At 39.1% G+C, this 19,229-nt stretch overlaps 2 protein-coding genes across 3 annotated transcripts in view; both read right to left on the bottom strand.

The window, feature by feature from the left end:
- Drc1 (dynein regulatory complex subunit 1) overlaps window positions 1-5,697 on the bottom strand; it is a 41,665-nt gene extending 35,968 nt beyond the window's left edge. The window contains exon 1 of one of the 2 annotated variants that reach the window (XM_046441422.2): window positions 5,479-5,697. In XM_046441422.2, the coding sequence (XP_046297378.1) occupies window positions 5,479-5,639 (161 nt within the window). In that variant the 5' untranslated portion in view covers window positions 5,640-5,697. The remainder of the gene's footprint in view (window positions 1-5,478) is intronic. The other variant, XM_046441421.2, reaches the window with a different exon arrangement.
- A 5,065-nt stretch (window positions 5,698-10,762) lies between these two features.
- The window catches only part of Selenoi (selenoprotein I), a 50,200-nt gene continuing 41,733 nt past the window's right edge, over window positions 10,763-19,229 (bottom strand). The window contains exon 10 of the mRNA XM_046441418.2: window positions 10,763-17,488. Within this exon, the coding sequence (XP_046297374.1) occupies window positions 17,390-17,488 (99 nt within the window). The 3' untranslated portion in view covers window positions 10,763-17,389. The remainder of the gene's footprint in view (window positions 17,489-19,229) is intronic.

Below are 19,229 nucleotides of genomic sequence, written 5' to 3'. Positions count from 1 at the left end.
ACACAGTAAAAATAAATAGTTTCATATGAAAAAATTAAAAAGAATAGGCTACACAAAGGCAAAATAATGCTTACAAGCTATTTTTAAATAAAGCTGTTGTTGCTTACATGATGTAATTTTAAAACTTGAATCTTATTAACCTACCTGTTGCTGAATGTATTTGTTGCTATTATTTTCCAAAATGTTCTCCATTTTCTTGCACATCTTGAAGTATACCAAATATCTAAAGCTACAATTATAATAGTAACTTTCATTTATGAAAAGGACATTAATACCACCAATTTAATATATCACTCTCTTTACAGTAATTGCCTTATTATTGCCAAAAAAAGAGTTGTTTTTTCTTTAAAAAAAAACTGCCTAAAGGATAGTTTTATGTTAGTTATATGTACAAAATTACCTCACTTATACAGAACCCCAAAGTTTAGAGAAAACAAAGACAATTTAGTACAATTTCAACCTAAATCCTCCATCATTTGGACCCTTGTAATATGAAGGCTGAATAAAGCAGAAAAAAAGAATTTTAGTACTGTGAAAAAAATACCAATTTGGAGGAGGAGGGGGAGGGGGGAGGGGAGGGGGAAGGGGGAGGGGAGGGGGAGGGGAGGGGGGGGGGAGGGGGAGGGGAGGGGAGGGGGAGGGGAGGGGGGAGGGGAGGGGAGGGGAGGGGGAGGGGAGGGGGAGGGGGAGGGGAGGGAGGGGGAGGGGAGGGGAGGGGGGAGGGGGGGGGGAGGGGGGAGGGGGAGGGGAGGGGGAGGGGAGGGGGAGGGGGGAGGGGAGGGGGAGGGGAGGGGGGAGGGGGAGGGGAGGGGGGAGGGGAGGGGGGAGGGGGAGGGGGCGGCGGCGGCGGCCACCTATAGGTACTCTGAAGGAAAGGGGCACCTTAACAGGTTCAGCACCAGATGATCTACTTGAGCTGTTGCCAATCAATTCCTTTGTGCTCTCACCCCCACTTCCAGATGAATTTGATGCCACCAATTTCTTAGTCTTTGGAAGACTTACTACAAAGTAAACCAAGGGGGTTCTCAGCTTTCTTCATGACCAGCTTATAGTTCCATATTCTTGATTCTTCAAGGCCACTTTCCACCTATTCTTATGCTTCCTAGCTTCCAAAATTTTGTTACTGTTGAGTCTTCTGTTCTTGACTTTGTGGGTTTATGTCTTTTTTACCTAATTCCATTAAGTGTCATTTTAATGGAGCATTTGTTGGGGTGGTGGTAGTACTGAGGATTGAACTTAGGGGTGCTCTACCACTGAGCTACATCCCCAGCCCTTTTTATTGTATTTTGAGATAGGGTCTTGCTAAGTTGCAGAGGCTGGCCTCAGGCTTGGGATCCTCCTGCCTCAGCCTCCCAAGTCACTGGGATTACAGGCCTGCCCCACTGTACCCAGCTTAATGGAGGTTTGATCTCTCTTCACTATGGATGTATATATTCCATCTGCCATATTTACACAGAAATGACATCTCCCAGGAATTCTAAGCTTCAACTGAGGCCCAGAGATTGGGAGTTTCAAGGACTTTAGCATATTATTCCTATTCTTTATCTGCATATGACATTTGATTATTTTAACAGTTTTCTTCTTAAAACTATACATCCGTGACCTAACAAAGTCTAGGCAGCTACAGCAGGGGACACCACAATCAATCAAGGAGTCACTGGCTATGGATAATTTTGAAATAATACAACTGACTAAAATTATCACCATGCATTAGCAATTCAAAACAATGCCAGTGATAAAATAGTACTTTCTGAAAATCTTCTGTTACGCTAAGTTTGAAATGATTGATGTAGATACTGTTGGGTTTAATATTATATGTGTAGGCCACACTGTAGTACATTTTAATTTCTTAATAAGGACCTTAATTCAGAGAATTAAGGCACATGCACACTCAGAGCACATTTGAAATGGTTCAGAAGTGCCTGTCCCCAACCACTTGGTTACCATTGTCTGTGCAGAATAGGATTTGACAGCCAGAAAGAGCACAATCATTGCAAAGGCAAAGAAACAAAATCAGAATCACTTCAATTCTGTCATTCTGTGTGCAACTTGTTTTCTACAGCTTAAAAATCCATTCTTTTGGAAACATTCCTTCATATGATTATATCCTTCCCCACCCTTAAGCACATTAATGTAATTAAAAAGTATTAATCCATTACTTCTTTCTCATTCTTTACTGTAAATTTCATTTTCATTTTTTAAATTTTTACTGGTTTGGTTATATATATATAAAGTTCAAGATAGAGCCTCCCTGGGTTCAATCCATAAGTGCTGCGAAAAAAAAAAAAAAAAAAAACAAAGAAAAAAAAAACTTCAGTAAGAGAAAATGTTCACTGTGGGCCTCTCTTTTCAGACTATTGTCATTATCTGTGTGTGTGGTGTGTGTTTTTGAATCACCTACTCCACGTTTTAGGTTTGTTAGGTACATGTTACACCTCACTTGTCTTTCCACCAGCCTCAATGGGACCTCCCACCCCAGTCTCCTTTGTCAGCCCTCTTCTGTCAACAACTAAGTGCTGTTCGGATTTTTTGTTAGTTTATTTGTTTGCTTGTTTTTTGGTGCCAGGGATTGAACCCAGGGGTTCTCTGTGGCTGAGCGACATCCCAATCCTCTTTTTTTTTTTTTTTTAAACTTTTTGAGACCAGGTCTCGCTAAATTGCTTAGGGCCTCGATAAGTTGCTACGGCTGACTTTGAACTTGCGATCTACCTGCCACGGCCTTCTGAGTTGCTGGAATTACAGGTGTGCACCACCACACCCAGCAATGCCAGACTTTCTTAGGGCTTTATAGCTCTCCTCTCCTTCCTTTAATCCCCATTCCCACTGTAGCTGAATTAATTCCTGTGGTTTTAAATACAATCACGATGCTGCTGACACCTCTAATCCAGAGCCACATCTAATGGCCTAACCAACTTCTCAATTTTAATGTCTTATAAAATCCAACTTTCTTAATATGTTCAAAACCCACCCCCAGGGCTGGGGATGTGGCTCAAGCGGTAGCGAGCTGGCCTGCCATGTGTGCGGCCGGGGTTCGATCCTCAGCACCACATACAAACAAAGATGTTGTGTCCGCCAAATACTAAGAAATAAATATTTTAAAAAAAAAGAAGACTATTTTGGGGGGCTGGGGTTGTGGCTCAGCGGTACAGCACTTGCCTCGCATGTGTGAGGTACTGTGTTCGGTCATCAGCACCACATAAAAAGGAAGAAAGAAGACTATTTTGTAATATATGAACATTATATGGAGTTCAAATTGTAATGTCCATAAATAACATTTTGTTGAAATACAGCCATGCCTGAGTTAAGCAACTGGGACAGAGACCATATGACCTCAGAAGCCTAAAATACTGACTATCTAGCCCTTTACATAAAAAGTGTGACCAAGAGATGGCAATACACCACAGGTCTGGTAAGAAGGTAGGTGATGCCGGGCGTGGTGGTGCATGCCTGTAATCCCGGTGGCTAGGGAGGCTGAGACAGGAGGATCACATGTTCAAAGCCAGCTCAGAAAAAGTGAGATGCTAAACAACTCAGTGAGACCCTGTCTCTAAATAAAATACAAAATAGAGCTGGGGATGTGGCTCAGTGGTCCAGTGCCCCTGAGTTCAAACCCCCCCCCAAAAAAAAAAGAAAAAAAAAAGAAAGAGGTAGGTGAAAAGTCCCATGAAGATTCAGAGATCTGAATCAACATTAAAGTTTTTAGGAATCCAGTGGTCAGTGGCATGTTGGAATATCCCACCAAATTTAAAAATATATATATTGCATCTTTTATCTTCTACTACAAAGAAGGAAACTCGATTCCTATTAGGTCCCTTGGGTTCCTAGTGGCAATACAATTCACACTCAGGAATACTTTTTAGTCTGACACAAAAAGCTACCAGCTTTGAATGGTGCCAGGAACAGGAAAAGGCTTTGCAGCAGGTCCAGACCATAGTGCAAGCAGCCAGGCCACCTGGGCCAGAGGATCCAGCAGCCCCTATGTTTGGAGGTATTAGTGGTAGAAAAGATGCCATATAGAATTTATGGCAAGTCCCAAGTGGCACAGTCCCGAGAATTCTATAGTAAAGCCATGCCTTCTGTAGTGTGTTTGTGTGTGTGTGTGTGTGTGTGTGTGTATTAAAAACAGCTCCTGGAAGCTCCTGAGCACTGATAGAGAGTGAACAATTGATGGAGGGATGCCAAGTGAGCAGGCATCCGTAACTATAAATCATGAGCTCGATGACAGATCCCACACAACATGAAGACTGGAAGACCCAAGAGCAGGCTATTTTAAGATGGAAATAGTAGATCTGAAACAGATCCTGAGCAGGACCAAAGGACACACGGTGGCTCCATGCACAGGTCTTCCAGAGCCCCACATCATCTACCATGGCTGCACCAGTTCTCCTCCCTCTGCTCAGAAAGACTTGTGTATATCAGTTGAAGAAAAGTGGAAATAGCCCGAGTTCAGTTTATAGATTTTTTTGGTTTGATTTGTGGGTTCAGGCTGAAAAAAGACAGCAACTGCATTACAGCCTCGCTCCAGGATGGTCTTGGAATACATCGATGATAAGTCTTCCCAAGGGGCAGAGCTTTAAGAGCTGCAATTAGTCATGGATTTTGTATGAACAAAAAGTCACCTTAGCCAGCACTGCTATCCAGAGGCTTGAGCAGGGCTTGATCCTCAGGCACGGATTTTTACACAATAAATAATTAGGCCAGGTGGTTCCATTCATGTGCAAAAGAGGAGCAGAAATGGGCCCATGACTGGCTGCCAGATCATATACCCTACCATCCCAGATCAGCCAGCCTGCCGATAGGGGGATGGCACCAGCTGAAAGACAAGGCACACTCCAGAATGGAGTCCCAGCCTCCAAATGCAGTGACCACTGGGAGTCAGAGAGTTCCATGTGATTCTGTCCTCATGGGTCTGGCAACCAACTGACCCGGCTTATCATTCTTAATGACTCAGTAGGGACTTTGAGCTTCCTGTCTTCACAACTCTGGCGTCTAGCAGATCCAAAGTCCAGGTCCCCAAAGAAGCATACTCTTGCCAAGGTACAGAGCAAGCATCCAACTGAACTACAGGTTTTGGCCGCCACTTTGGACTCCTTGGGTCCAAGGACCAGCAGATAAGAGAAGTCATCATCTTCTCAAAGCAATTGAGACCAGCAGAAGTGATGGCAGAGTGATCGCTGAGGTCTACTCAGTAAACACTTGTGGAAGGAAAGCTGGGCGGAAAGGAAGACCCCTGAATCCTCCGTGCTACTGCCTTAAACAACAGGCTCCCAGTTTCTAGCTGCGACTTGACAACAGTGTGTTGTGTGTTTTAATGCCCCATACTCACCTGAACCTTCTGGGAGTATGTTTTCTAACTCATCAAGGAACGAGGTCCCCTGACACTCAGATTACACTCCCACCCCTGCTTCTGCACTGGGTCTGGTCGGCGCACCAGCACCCTGCGCTCTCGGCGGCAAGACCAGCCCAGACCCAGCTCACCGTCTCCGGGCTTCCAGGCGCGCCGCGATGCGGAGGCGCCGGGCCTGGATCCGCTCCTGCGGGTTATCAGAATTAACAGAGGGCTCGAGATTTTGGGTGGATAAGCGTTCTTCCACAGTCTGATCCAGGACCCCTATGGACTCTGACGGACTCGGATTCATGGCAGGAGCCTTCCCTTGGCAGCTCCGCCCGGACGCCTCCTGGTTGCTAGGAACAAGCCGTTGCCAGGGAAAAGCAGTCACCTGACCTGCAGTCGGAGTGGTTGCGCGCGCAGCTCTTCGGTCCCCGCCCACCTTTGCTCTTTATAGCGTAGCTTTAGGCTTTATTCCTCCGACCTGAAGTTAGAATGCGAGTACTGTCCTGACCTCCGCAAGGTCCCAGTCATACTAGCGGAGATTGTGGGGTCTCACCATGAGACTGGAAGACTTAAAGAGCTGGACTAAGTTGTGCTTCATCACTTCCTGACTCATTCATTCATCAAATGAATATTCCTAAAAATCATATTCATCAAATACAATCAAATGCCTACTATGAGCCAAGCACTGTACTACAGCTAAGGACACTGGCATTGTCCTTTCCTTATGGAGAGTACAGAATAACAGGTTCACTCTGAGCCTACTGCCTCGGACGTGTAAACTAAACTATATTGCACCCATACAGGCGTCGGCCATTCATTTTTGAGCTCCTGTTGATGCCCTGGCCCCTAGAATGTGAAACCACCCTGCTATCAATAACTTTGTATCCAGCAAGGAATTGTCTTCTGTAGCTGTTTTCAGTAGGGAGGAAACCTAAAGCAATCTCACCATCACCACTTACAATCCCAGATTGTAAAAGAAAAAGGAGTATAGAGGGATATAATTGGCGTAGGAATACAAAAGCACTATTAAAGTCTCACAGAAACTAGGCATGGTCATGGTGCATACCTGTAAGCCCAGCAACTTGGAGGCTGGCTGAGTCAGGAGGATCCCAAGTTAAAGGTCAGCCTCAGAAACTTAGTGAGTTCCTGTCTCAAAAATAAAGAATCAAAAGGACTGGGGATGGAGCTTAGTGGTAAAGCATTCCTGGGTTCAATTTCAGGTAAATAAATGGCATTGTTTCCGGAAAGACTCTTATTTCCTAGGCATTTTAATGTCTTGTTGTCAACAAAAAGTATTCTCATTAAGAATTAAAACCCTTAATATAAAATCAAACTGAATACCATTTGATAGGATCTGTCCCATCAGTGGGAAACTAATGAAAGGACAATAGCATAATGATAAAATGGGGATACTAGTCCTGGCCCTTGCACTGCCACCTTGGGCAAGTCACAACTTTTTGAGGTCTATTTTCTACTTAGTTATATTTACAATTTCTATTGAGCTCAGTCAGGCCGAGAAGCCCTTTGTGAATAAGACCTGCCACGAGGCAAATAGAGTGTTTATAAAATAAATTTTTTCCAAGTCTGCAAGTGGTAGAGAACATGGAACAGCCCAAAGAGTCCAACTATGCATAGGTCCTTGTCCCTGGCCAGGTGTTGGCAGCAGTGGCGATGAGTTTTGCGGCAAGACTTTAGGCCCCTCTGCCAAATCTCTCCTTTGATTGTATCTCACTTGTTAAACCTTCCTGGGAGTCATGGAATACAGATAAGGTAGATATACCTGTTCTTTACCATCAGAGCAAGGTACAGCTCTGACCACATACTGCCAGTTTCTGGTTCACGTCTCCACCATTCCTAAGAAGAAAAGCAAGTTAATGTGTGCATATGTCTGCAGCTAGGAGCAGGATACCGTGAGAAAGTGGGAATCAGCTTGCTGCACAAGAAAGAGGTTCAAGAGCAAAAGTTTCATCAGAGTCCATGAAGAGTCCCAGTGACATCAAAGATGACCCAGATACCACCCCAGACATCTTCTGCAATAAGGAATCTGGCTCTACTTTTTCTATTCAACTACAGGCAATTTGGGGGCCTCACCCACTTTCTTCTCTTGGGACAACTTGTGGAGGGGAGACATAAAGGGTTGCTGGGGATGTTGCTTAAGGTAGAACATTTGCCTGGCATGTGCAAGGACCCAGCACCTGCCCCAAACTTCTTTGCTGGCAAGAGATTCCCATGTGTGTTGGACACTCATCTAGCTCACACCATCACAATAAAAGCCACAGCTAGTCTCCTTTCCTGGCCAGCTAGGAGAACTTCTTTGCTCTTATGGACAGCCTCAATTATGTAATGAAATGAAGATTTTTAATAGTTGTGGAAAACAGACAGTGTTGTTCACCACTAAAAGGGCACCTTTCTGGAGAACATTCAGCCACCTATTAAATGTTAGATTCTATGTGCATTGACTAGGCATTTCTATTTAACAGAATCATCCTTATACAACTCCTTGGAGTTGTAAATGTGTTTTATTCAATGCTGTATACATATCACCTAACACAATACCTGGCACATGGTAAGTGCTCAACAAATATTTGCTGAGTGAAAGAAATGCTCACAAGACATCTTGGAGAGTATGTTGAAAAGTTCCCTGGGTGGTGGGTGGGAGGAGAAAGTATGCAGAGAGAAGCACTCTGTGCCCCTTAGATTTGTTGATTGTCTCACCCTTGTTATATGTGCATTTTAGTTAATATTGTGAGGTACTAAAAGATAATTCCCAAAGTTTTTTAGAAGTAGCAAAATAACCCATGCATTAAAATCCTTTTGTTGGTTTTTAGAACTGTGTTCTGGGAATGACCTTTGTTAATCCACCTCTAGAGTTCTGAACTGAGTCACTGGAATGGTGGAAAAAGAAGAGGAAGGTGAAGGGAAGTATTCTTTGCTACTATCTCAGTATCTGAAAGAAAACTTTAGATTATGACCAGAGATCTACATGTGCATTTTTAGTAAAATACTTTAGTAAAGTACTTTAATAAGCTTTCTCGATGTCCCGAAGTGTATAATAAAAAGTAGAGCTAGTGAATTAGCCAACCGGTAAATCTTTTTGTTATAACTGATAGATGCATCTTGGAAATGGAATTGTTTATCTCTGGGCAGGCATATCAGACTTGTTCATTAGCTGCTGCAGAGGGCAGAAGGAAGACACAGGGAGAGATTTACCTTTGATGTGAGTCTTGAGGCATGTGCATCTTCTGGCTATACTACAGGAATACTTAATTCACTGGGAACATGCTTTCTTGCTAATATTTTAGTAGTAGAACTCAGAAAATGAATCCTCTTAGAAACACTATGCTTGGTGTACTCATTTTAAATTGAGCATCAAGGGAACACATTATCTTAGTTGTAACTCTGCCAACATGTTGTCTGGAGTTCTGTTGCCATTTCTGTCTTCAGAGAAATAAGAAAAACAGGATTACAATTGTTTTCTAAGATTGAGGTGGTATAATATACTATTAGTTATTATAAATACTATGTACCTTTGGGATTTTGAATTGATGAATATTCATGATGTGTGGAAAAGCATGATACACATTATGACCTCAATCACACAAAACATGATGTTGCATGTGTACACACATGACCTAAGGAACATGTCCAAGTAATGTTTGTAATTGGATGACTTTATTCTTTGCTTGTGTTTCTTGTTTCCTGGAATGCACCTATTAAAGCTGTTTTTAAAAGTTGGGGGTAAAATGCATATAGATAGCTGGGCATGGTGGCACATGCCTGTAATCCTAGAAACTCAGGAAGCTGAGGCAGGATTCAAGTTCAAGCCAGCCTCAGCAACTTACCAAAAACCTGTCTCAAAATAAAAACTTTTTTTTTTCCTTTAAAAGGGGTTATGGATGTGCCTCAGCGGTTAAGTGCCCCTGGATTCAATCCCTGGTACCCCCTTCCCCAATCTATAGTTATTCTATTTACAGTATAAAAAAAACTGAATGTGATTCAAGGAATCAATTGGTAACTATTGATTCATGGGATGAAACACAATTTAAGAATAAAAATGACCCAAAACATATATTAAATGAGAAAGATGCAGAACATATAAATTGTGACCCCAATTTTAGCTGAAATACAAAGAGAATGTAAAAAAGAAAAATAGGGGGAAGTCCATAAGACAGCTGATATTCCTGGGGCCTGTGTTTATGGGTAACTTTTGCAATTTTTATTCTACAAAACGTCTTTTTATGTTGTTGTTTATGTTTTTACCATAAACATATCACTTAAAAATTATTTAATAGTTTGCTTTTATTTTTCACTTTTTTTGGGGGGGTTGGGGGGTAGGTACTAGGGTTTGAATCCAGGAACGCTTAATCTCTGAGCCACCTTCTCAGCCCTTTTTTGAGACAGGCTCTCACTTAAGTTATTCAGAGCCTAAATTGCTGAGGCTGACTTTGAACTTGTGATCCTCCTGCCTCAGCCTCCAGAGCCACTGGGATTACAGGCATGTGCCACCATGCCCAGCTTATTCATTTTTTTCAAATGAGAAGTGACAGGAGACCATGAAGAGACTAAGGCAGGCAAGAGTATGGTTGTCATAGCTGAATGATTTAAGGAAGGGACATTCACCTTGATGAATGACCCTACCCAATCTGTTCCTCAAATGATAGGCTGCAATCCAAAAGTAGATCTGCTTTGAGAAATGACTTATAGATGGGACAAGTCCTTAGAATGACACCCTCATTCCTAGGTAGGTAGGTTTTAAGCAATAATTGAAAAACCATCTGGCTATTTGTGCTTCCTTTGCTGGGCTGACTTGGCCATCTACCTTTAGCTTAAATAGTCTTTACTATATAAAAAGGGGAAAAATGACGTTGATCATTTTACAAGTCAAGTCACACAGTTCTACATCCATGTTTATACTAAACCACCTTAACTGGACTTTGAGGATATTGGAAAATATTTGGGTAACTTCTTGGTTTATTGTTATGTCCCAGTTTGTCATTTTTACTATACTTCAAAAGCAATGTTTTATTCAATTTTGGTTATTTATAGAACTATGCCACCATTATCTTCAAAGGTACAAGAATTGAACAGAGAAAGCAGGGACTCAGGAGTTTTAGTCATATTATATGGCCTAGAAAAAAGTTGTAAGGTAAAAAAGAACAGAAATAGGAATTAGTTAAACTTCCATACCCACTTCTGGGAGAGTCCAGAGCAGTATACTATGAATAACTACTACTGTCTCTTGTCTTCTTTGGTCACAATACCAAAAAGAGGGAAAAAAGGAAGTTTTGTTTTGTTTTTAATGTTTTGCTTTAAAACAATCAGTGATTCTAAGACAGTGGCTGGACATTATTTTTCCATCATGGCTCCCTCACCTTTTAAACCCTCCATGGAACAATAAAAAAGACAACCCAAAAACAATTAAAAGGATTTAAAAATTATTTACTCTTTTATTACAATAAATATTTATCAATAAAAGAATTAAACGATTTAAACTAAAACCTACTGCATTACTTTGGAGTTCACAGCAGCAGAAATAAAACATAAATCCAGTTGAAAGGTCAAGGCTTCTAGAATCCAGTGACAAGAAACAGTCAGATCTTAATTATCTGGGTTAGCAGCAGGGAAGAGTAATACATATAATGCAAAAATAACATTGAAATGCACTGAAATTGTACATCAAGTTATCTGAGACTTCACAACATTCTGATGAAGTAATTTAAGCAAATTGCAAAGCTCCACTTCTGCAAGAGCTTTCCCCAGGGAGCCCAGGAAAACAACTCTCCCACAGCCGCCTTCTAGCCAGAAATAGGCTCACTATGGTGCAGATCCAAAAGCCTCAACCCTGGTGGTGGGAGCAGCCAAGTGTCTTTATAGCTCACACAATCCCTGGTTAAAGGGGCATAGAAAGTAACATATTTTAAAGGGCTTTCTCAAAGACTGAGATGAACTGAAAGGAAGAAAGGCTATGGCTCCAAACCAGAAGAGGCTTCAGAGTTACAGGCCACACATAAACCAAGTCCACATGAAGAAATTATCTAATGAGGGCTTATCATCTGGCTGATAATCAAGAGTACACCCCATGTATACATGATATCATACATACATATGCAGAAAATATGTGTACATATTAAATATGTCTATATACAGAGAGCACACATAACCAGATAAAATAAATGTTACAATATTTACTATGAACACAGCAAGTCCTAGAAAGACCAGTTACTAATGTGTTCAATTAAACTACATTAAAGGGAAAAGATTTTATGCTCCTCTTCATCTTTCTAATATATTCTCTATTTGTAGCAAACATATTCCACCTGCTCCAGCAGTGCTATTTCTAGGTACCTGAGAAGGAATGAATTATCCTTTTTTCAGAATACTTCAAAAGGCCAACTGTAACAGGACTGAGCTACACAACTCAATAATTGACTTGGCCATGATTCTTACCACCTATTCCTAGTCACAGGGCATGAAACTCTACTCAGCAAAGTATCAATTTCTTTTTCTACAACTTGTCACAAATTGTAGGGGAAAAGGCAAAGGCAGGCAGCAGGGAGTTTATACCTTGGCAATTAATCATTTCCTTCCCCTTGACCTACAGGTTATCTGATATTAAAACATTGGAATCTGGAGTCCAATTCAGCTCTCTTGAGATATCCTGAAGTGAGCAAATCATTATAGGTAGCTGGGTCTTTATCTCCTAAACGGCTGCTCTGATGAGGTAAAGTTATCTAACAAAATAACCTACCAAAAAAATTTAGTATTGTAAGCAGTCTCAATTAGTAGTTATTAAACTTAGATAAAGTCTGATACTGAATGATAACAGTAATTCAATTGATGATACAGGAGTCACAGATCTTGCCAAATCAAATCAGGCTTCTTTTATAACCTGATTAGTAATATCAAGTACTAACGAAACATATTCCAGGTCAAGAACTTACTCTTCAGGTATTAGCAACTGCTCATCAGGAAGAACATCACAATCTAGAATTCATGGCCAATTGTATATGGTTTAATAAAAACTTGAAATCAGCTATCATTTTAACTCTTACTCACAGAAACTGATTAAGGGAAGACCTTACATAACCAAAGAGACCGAAGATACCCATGACACTCAGCCACTCCCTGTGTCTTCAATACTGTCTCTGATTTCAATTTTTAGTGTATGTGTTGCCAAAGTGAGTGTTCCGTCACTATTACAATGTCGCATTTGGGATCCCAATGGCCATGATCCAATCTGCATGCTTTAAAAAGAGCACTACTCAGCTCAGCTTTCTAAGAATGATTCTCTGAAGAGGAAGACAATGTAAATGGTCTATGGAAGAAGAGAACCACCCTTACATTGTATCCAAATGGATTTTCCTAGAAAGACAAGCCCTTGCTAAAGTATTCACAAATAAATCCATGCGGCACTTTTAGTTCTGGGAACCTGGTTTTCCTGACCAAATGCAACATAACCCCTTTGATCAGGCTACCCATGAGGGTGCTCTGAATGGCAAACCTTTTTTTGCTACCCTAAATATGAACTCATTTAAGATCTGTCTGTATAAAGAGCAGATCTCTGCTTAAAAACAAACAAAAACCAGTTAGATTACTATCTCTTACATATTTGTTTATTAAAGAGCAAAGCATATTACTAGCATGCATGTTAAAAAATAAGGTTATCTTTATTTTGTACTGTAGAAATGAATCGGCCAACATATCCAATTTCTATGGTTCCATGCAAGGAAGAAACAAACATATCACCAATTTCTCTGAAAAACAGTTAAACAACCATGATTTACCATATATCCTAAAGTAATTGCCTGCCATATCAGTCATTTGTACCATTGTCAAAGATAAAGACCAAAATATACAAATCACATGGGTTACATAATAAAGGAAAGTTAGAAATTTATGTAAGCTTCCTAAACTGCCCAGAGCACCACACTTTCAAGTTTCACAGTGATTAACTTAACACCACTTTACAGTTAAGACTGTCACTTTAAATATACATGTCAAAGTGCTTCAAATGCAGCATACTAGTTAAAATTCCTCCTGGAAGGTTATAGTACTGGCAGCTAACTTAGTAAGGTTATTCACCCACAGGGTGTTCATGAAAGGGCAGCTGCCTTACAAAGAGACCTCATGGGATAAAGAAAATTCTGGTCTGACTTCACGAATTTTCTATAGAGCAATCAATCAAGTCCAGAACTGAGGTCAAGATAAGGCCACTCTGAACACAGGCATCAATACAACCAAAGATTTCTGAATCGTTTTTGGCTTATTTTGGGACCCAAAGTCAAAAGTCCCAGTCCATCAGACTTACTTTTTCCCTCTGACACGTTCTCAGTCTTTGACTAATTACGAGATCTAAGGCAATCAAGAAAATCTGAATGTAGCAAGATCTAGAAGCAACAAAGCAAGGCCTGAGTGGGCTGTCTCTGTCGTCGTAAGTGGTGGCTAGTTGGGAGGAAACCCAGGTGAAGAATGAAAAAGATGAATTAATTCCAGTTAAAATATAAAAGGGAAAGTAGTCTTTGATTTAAACACCTACAGATTATCTTTTTATTCTCTATGGGTCACAGAGTCAAAATTGACTTTTGACTCACTACAAAATAAACCAGTCCTTTGAATACCAAATACAGGAAACTTCCAAATTCATGAAGCATTAAGGTGGTCCCTTTTTCCCTTTAAAACATATACTTCAGGGCTGGGGTTGTAACTCAGTGGTAGAGCACTTGTCGCGCATGCGTGAGGCCCTGGGTTCAATCCTCAGCACCACATAAAAATAAATAAATAAAAATAAAGATATTGTGTTCATCTACAACTAAAAAACAAAATTCTTTTTTAAAGAAAACATATACTGTGGGTTGGGGATGTAGCTCAGTGGTACAGTGCTTGTCTCAGCACACACAAGGCTCTAAATTCAATCCTCAGCATCATTTAAAAAAAAAAAAAAAGACACTACACTCTTTTCCTGTATATTCCCTGAATACCCAGGCTCTGGGTGATCATTAACACTCTTTTGGTATCAACTTAGAATTTAGGTAACTCCATACACACACACTCCTCTTCCCAATACTTCTAAATGAGAATAAATGACATATTCATGGTAGTACAACATTCTAGACCACAATTAACATTTAACCTTCCCAAAATTAGAATAAAAAGTATTTTAGTCATAATATGAAAATGCCAAAGAACAACATTTACCTTGTTATTTTGAAAGTTACACACTCTATTGCCTGAAACTGAAACCAATAAGCTACCTCTATTACTATTTGTGAAAAGACACTTTGTAATTTGTACAATGCAGTGAGATCATGAATATTAAAGGACCAAAAAAAGTAGCAGTAGCATATTCTTCCAGGTATTTTTAAACTTTTCTATCCCATATACCATCTCAAATATAGGGGAATTATTTTCTTACAAGACTGAAGGGGCATTTTTCATGCCATAAGCTGAAAAGAAACCTCGTACAAGTATATGTGACTTTGGTCAGCAGAAACACAATGCAAACCTCTGGCCTGGCTAAGGCACTCTATTCTGCCAAGTACAGAAAACACGCATGTATGCTCCTGACCATGGTGGCAGTGCTCCCCACAATGCAGCCAGTGTGTGCTGGGGAGAAAGGCTGGGGTGTGAACTCACCCAAAATTTCATGCAAAAGCTTGAAACATCTTTTATACTTTGGAAAGGTTTGAGTAATCAGTATGATAGAAATGCACAGAGCTACTGGTAATTAAGTCCTATATCAGCTGCTATATCACTATACACAAAATGGGGGCGTTCAAGATGCACCATCAAGATGGCAGACTAAAACAAGAGAAGGGCAGCAGTATAGGAAGGATTAACACAAGTCCACAGTATTCTGGAACAGTCAATTGTTCAGTTTCCCTTATTGACAGCCTCCTTTCTTTCACCCACGGCATAATTCCTTACCACCCCAGGAAAATATGTCATAAAATATAGGCACAAAACACCTTACAAATAGTCTTAATGCAACAAAATGTGGGCAGAAACATATTCAGAAGTAAAAGAGTCTCAAAATTACAAGCCATAACCCAAAGGACCCTAATGACAGAATTAAAGGGTTTTTTTTGTTTGTTTGTTTTAAATACACTATACAAGGTGAAAAAAAAAAAAATCTGTGGTCCAAATTTGTCACTTTATAAACATTTATCAGTTATTTTAAACAAATTAATCTCATCCTTGAGTACAAGGTCAACAAAACAGTAAAAATGATTAGGTAAGAAATCTTAAAACAAAGTTTTTTCCCCCACTTCAAATGAATACTTAATCCAATTCAATTTTACAGGTGATACAACAAGGTGAACACAAAACAGTTACCTTCACTTAACTGGTTCATTTCTTTGACCTGCATGATGGCGATTTATTAACAAACATGGATTCACTATACATATTTCTAAATTACATCAATTCTCATCTATTTTCAGTATTCACTTTTTTCTCAAAGAAAGTCACCAAAACTAAACCTTTACAAATTATTTTCTTAAATGAGTAGGGAGCTCCTTGACTCACTTATAATAACCTGGATGACAATGATTAGAATTTAAAATTTTAAAAACAAAATATCAATTACAGTTATTTTTTTTTTTTTTTTACAAAGCAGCAGACTGAAACTCAACAAAGAAATATGCTATAATTTTAACTACAGTCACATTCATAAATAATGGTTAAGAATATAATTACATATCAACACAGTGGTGCCTATTTTATCCAAGTGCAACCTGTCCAAAAAGAAATAAGGGTTTAAGATACACTCTTCATTCAAGCACAAACTTCATTCAATGGAAAATAAAAAGAAAATCAGCAAGTAAATTTCACCACCACCAAACTAAATGAAGACAAAGTCAAAGAAACAGAGAATAAAATATCCACATTTATGAAAAGATATGATTTATAAAATGACCACAATAAAGGTAAAGTTTTGTTATCAATAAACCTTAAAAATTACTCCAAGTCATATTAAGGAAATAGGTACTGGGTAAGGCATATATATCAAAAGTTTTCTTCAAGTGGAGAAGCGGGCAAGTTTGGGAAGAGAGTATTTCTCTCTGTTTTATCCCATATGAAATAAAAAACACAGCATTTCACCCCCAAAAGGAGAGTGAGAGAAAGCAAGGAAGGACAGACAGACAAACTGAGTCAGAAAACTAATTTCGTTCATAGCGAGGTTCATGAGATTCCTAACTCTAATTTAAATCTCCTCTTAGAAGGTGCTTTATCTGCGTTTCTCACAAGTAATTATCAAAGACTGGGGACTGTCACACATATTCTTACAATCATAGCTCACAGGCACCAAATCCTAGCAACCTTCAGCTGAGAGAGAAAATGCCACACTTAAACCATGAACCATGCCAATGGATGAGCTATAATTACAATCCATTCTCTACTAAGTATAAACAGAATATTTCTCTTTAAAAGAAATTTAAACCATTTATCAAAATCTATTCTGTAATAAAGACAGCCAGAATACTAGAGAATCTCTTTGCCTCTGAGGACAAAAATCATTTCCATGGGAAAGAGAAACCAAGATTTGGCAACCGCATACTGTTCTGTAATAGTTGGCATCTCTGGCTAAAGGAAACTTGCCCCCCACCCCCCGCCACCTTCCCTGCATATTATACTTGAGCTATTGATAATTTCCACAGCTAATGCCTACTGTGAAATACCACGTGTGAAAACATGCTGTGGTTTTCTGAATATTATCAGTGTTCCTAACTAATTTGGGGTTTTAAAAATAAAAATAAAACATCTTTAACTCTGTATGAGCCAAAATATTATGGACTCATGAAGCTAAAATCACTAGAAGAGTTTTGCTGGTCTAATGAACATTATGCTTAACCAAAATATCACATGGTTTTATAAAAAATAACGTAAGTTGGGAGTTAGAAGTTCCAAAATTCCACAAGTTCAGATCATGTTTCATTCCTGCTGTCCAAGTACCACACATACTGAGATTCCATGTCTGTCAAGCAGATCAGTTTAGTTCACTGGTGATGGATGAAATATTTACAAGCATCTATTTACAGTATTTCTTTCTGAAGATTACAGGCCAATGTTCTTTTCTTCCATTCCTAGTCAATCTGAGTTGGGTTTCTTCAATGAGAAGGGATAAATTTGAAAATGGCTGCTCAGCTGCTTAACCTATGAAAAATCAGAACACAAAACAGTGACAACTACATACTGTATTATTTTTTAAAAACAAATGAAATTCACCTCTGGAAAGAATTACTGACACAGTAAGTCATCAGAAATAACAAAGAGGTTCTGCTAGATTAGAATAGCTCAAGAACTAGTTAGGTAGCTAAATGGGAGTACTAGAACTACCCTGGGATAGTTAGAACTTGAACCTGGGTCTGCCTCGCTCCAAAATCTTGTCTTTCCAGAGCCCTCTAAGCCAGACAAATTCATATCCAAATCTACTGAAAACTGCAAGATTACCTGAATTATAATATCTAGTAAATCAAATAATTATATCTATAATTAGATACAATATTCAGTTTGAACATTTCTAGGTAATCATTCCTAATTCCTGATGAACTAGTATAAAACTGGATCTGTTAATTTAGAAAGTCCATATTGGTTAGAATATTCCTAGTAGGTAGGTAAAAACATTGTTATATGCCAGCTAACAGATGTCATTTATTTGATATTTATCATAGTATGTATGTTTCAGCAGCTCAAACGTTTTATGTGGCCTAGCAAGTTTTACCTTCTGGCCAGAAGTTATAGACATGATAAACAAGCAAAAAAGACAAGACAAGACAAGAAAGATGCTCCCAGAATTTCTCTCAGTAGCTTGATTATTCCCCAGATTTTTAAAAAATATTTATTCTTAAGTTTTAGGTGGGCACAATATCTTTATTTTACATTTATGTGGTGCTGAGGACCAAACCCAGTGCCTCATGCATGCTAGGCAAGCACTTTATCAGGCCAAAACCCCAGTCCCTATTTCCCAGATTTTTAACCATGTGTACTACCTTTAAAGAAAAAAATGTGTTTTAATTTGTTATATATATATGGTTTTCTAAAAATATGCTTCTGAAGGGCTGAACAAATTAAAACAATTTCAAAAGACATTAGCAATTATTTTATCACATTGATAAAATATCAAAATAAGGGTCCCAGAGTGTTGACAGAAAACATGTTAAGCCAGATGTGGTGGTGCACACCTGTAATCCCAGTGGCCCAGGAGGCTGAGGCAGGATTGCAAGTTCAAAGCCAGTCTCAGCAACTTAACGAGGCCCTAAGCAACTGAGCGAGACCATTTCCAAATAAAATATTAAAAAGGGCTGAAAATGTGGCTCAGTGGCTAAGTGCCCCTGGGCTCAATTCCTGGTACCCCCTTCAAAAAACAGAAGAAAGAAAACATGAAAACATGTTAAACTTACACAAATATAAACATAAATGATTATGCCTCATCAGATTTATCACATTCTCTTTTTCCATAACAATTTAATCTATTTTGTTCTAACCAATGAGGGTTAATTTGGGGATAAGCACTAAGGGAAGAAAGCCCAAGTTTAAAAATATGTGCAAGGTATAAAGTTTTTCACAAGCATGACACTGTCCCCCTATTTTAAAAACGTGTATGAGAATATAGAAGTAAAGACATTTTGTTTCTCAAACCAATTCACAGGAGAGTTCTCTTAGAAATAAGAACATCAAACAGAAGCACTTTAAGAGCCATAAAATGTGAATATCCTTTATATAACGCCATTCCTATGAAATTATTCTCTGAATATAAAACAAATGGAAGAAAAAAATATTATTCCAGATTGTTCACACCAGCATTATTAATAATGATGATAATTTGAAAATAACCTAAATTATTAAAATAACTGGGTTATGATTAATAAATTATGTAATGATTAAGTAATCTTCC

The sequence above is a fragment of the Marmota monax genome, unplaced genomic scaffold (genome assembly GCF_021218885.2).
Source record: "Marmota monax isolate L192 unplaced genomic scaffold, Marmota_monax_Labrador192_F-V1.1 WCK01_AAM20220418_F8-fsc00010, whole genome shotgun sequence".
NCBI lineage: Eukaryota > Metazoa > Chordata > Mammalia > Rodentia > Sciuridae > Marmota > Marmota monax.
This window is presented reverse-complemented; position numbering and strand designations above follow the sequence as displayed.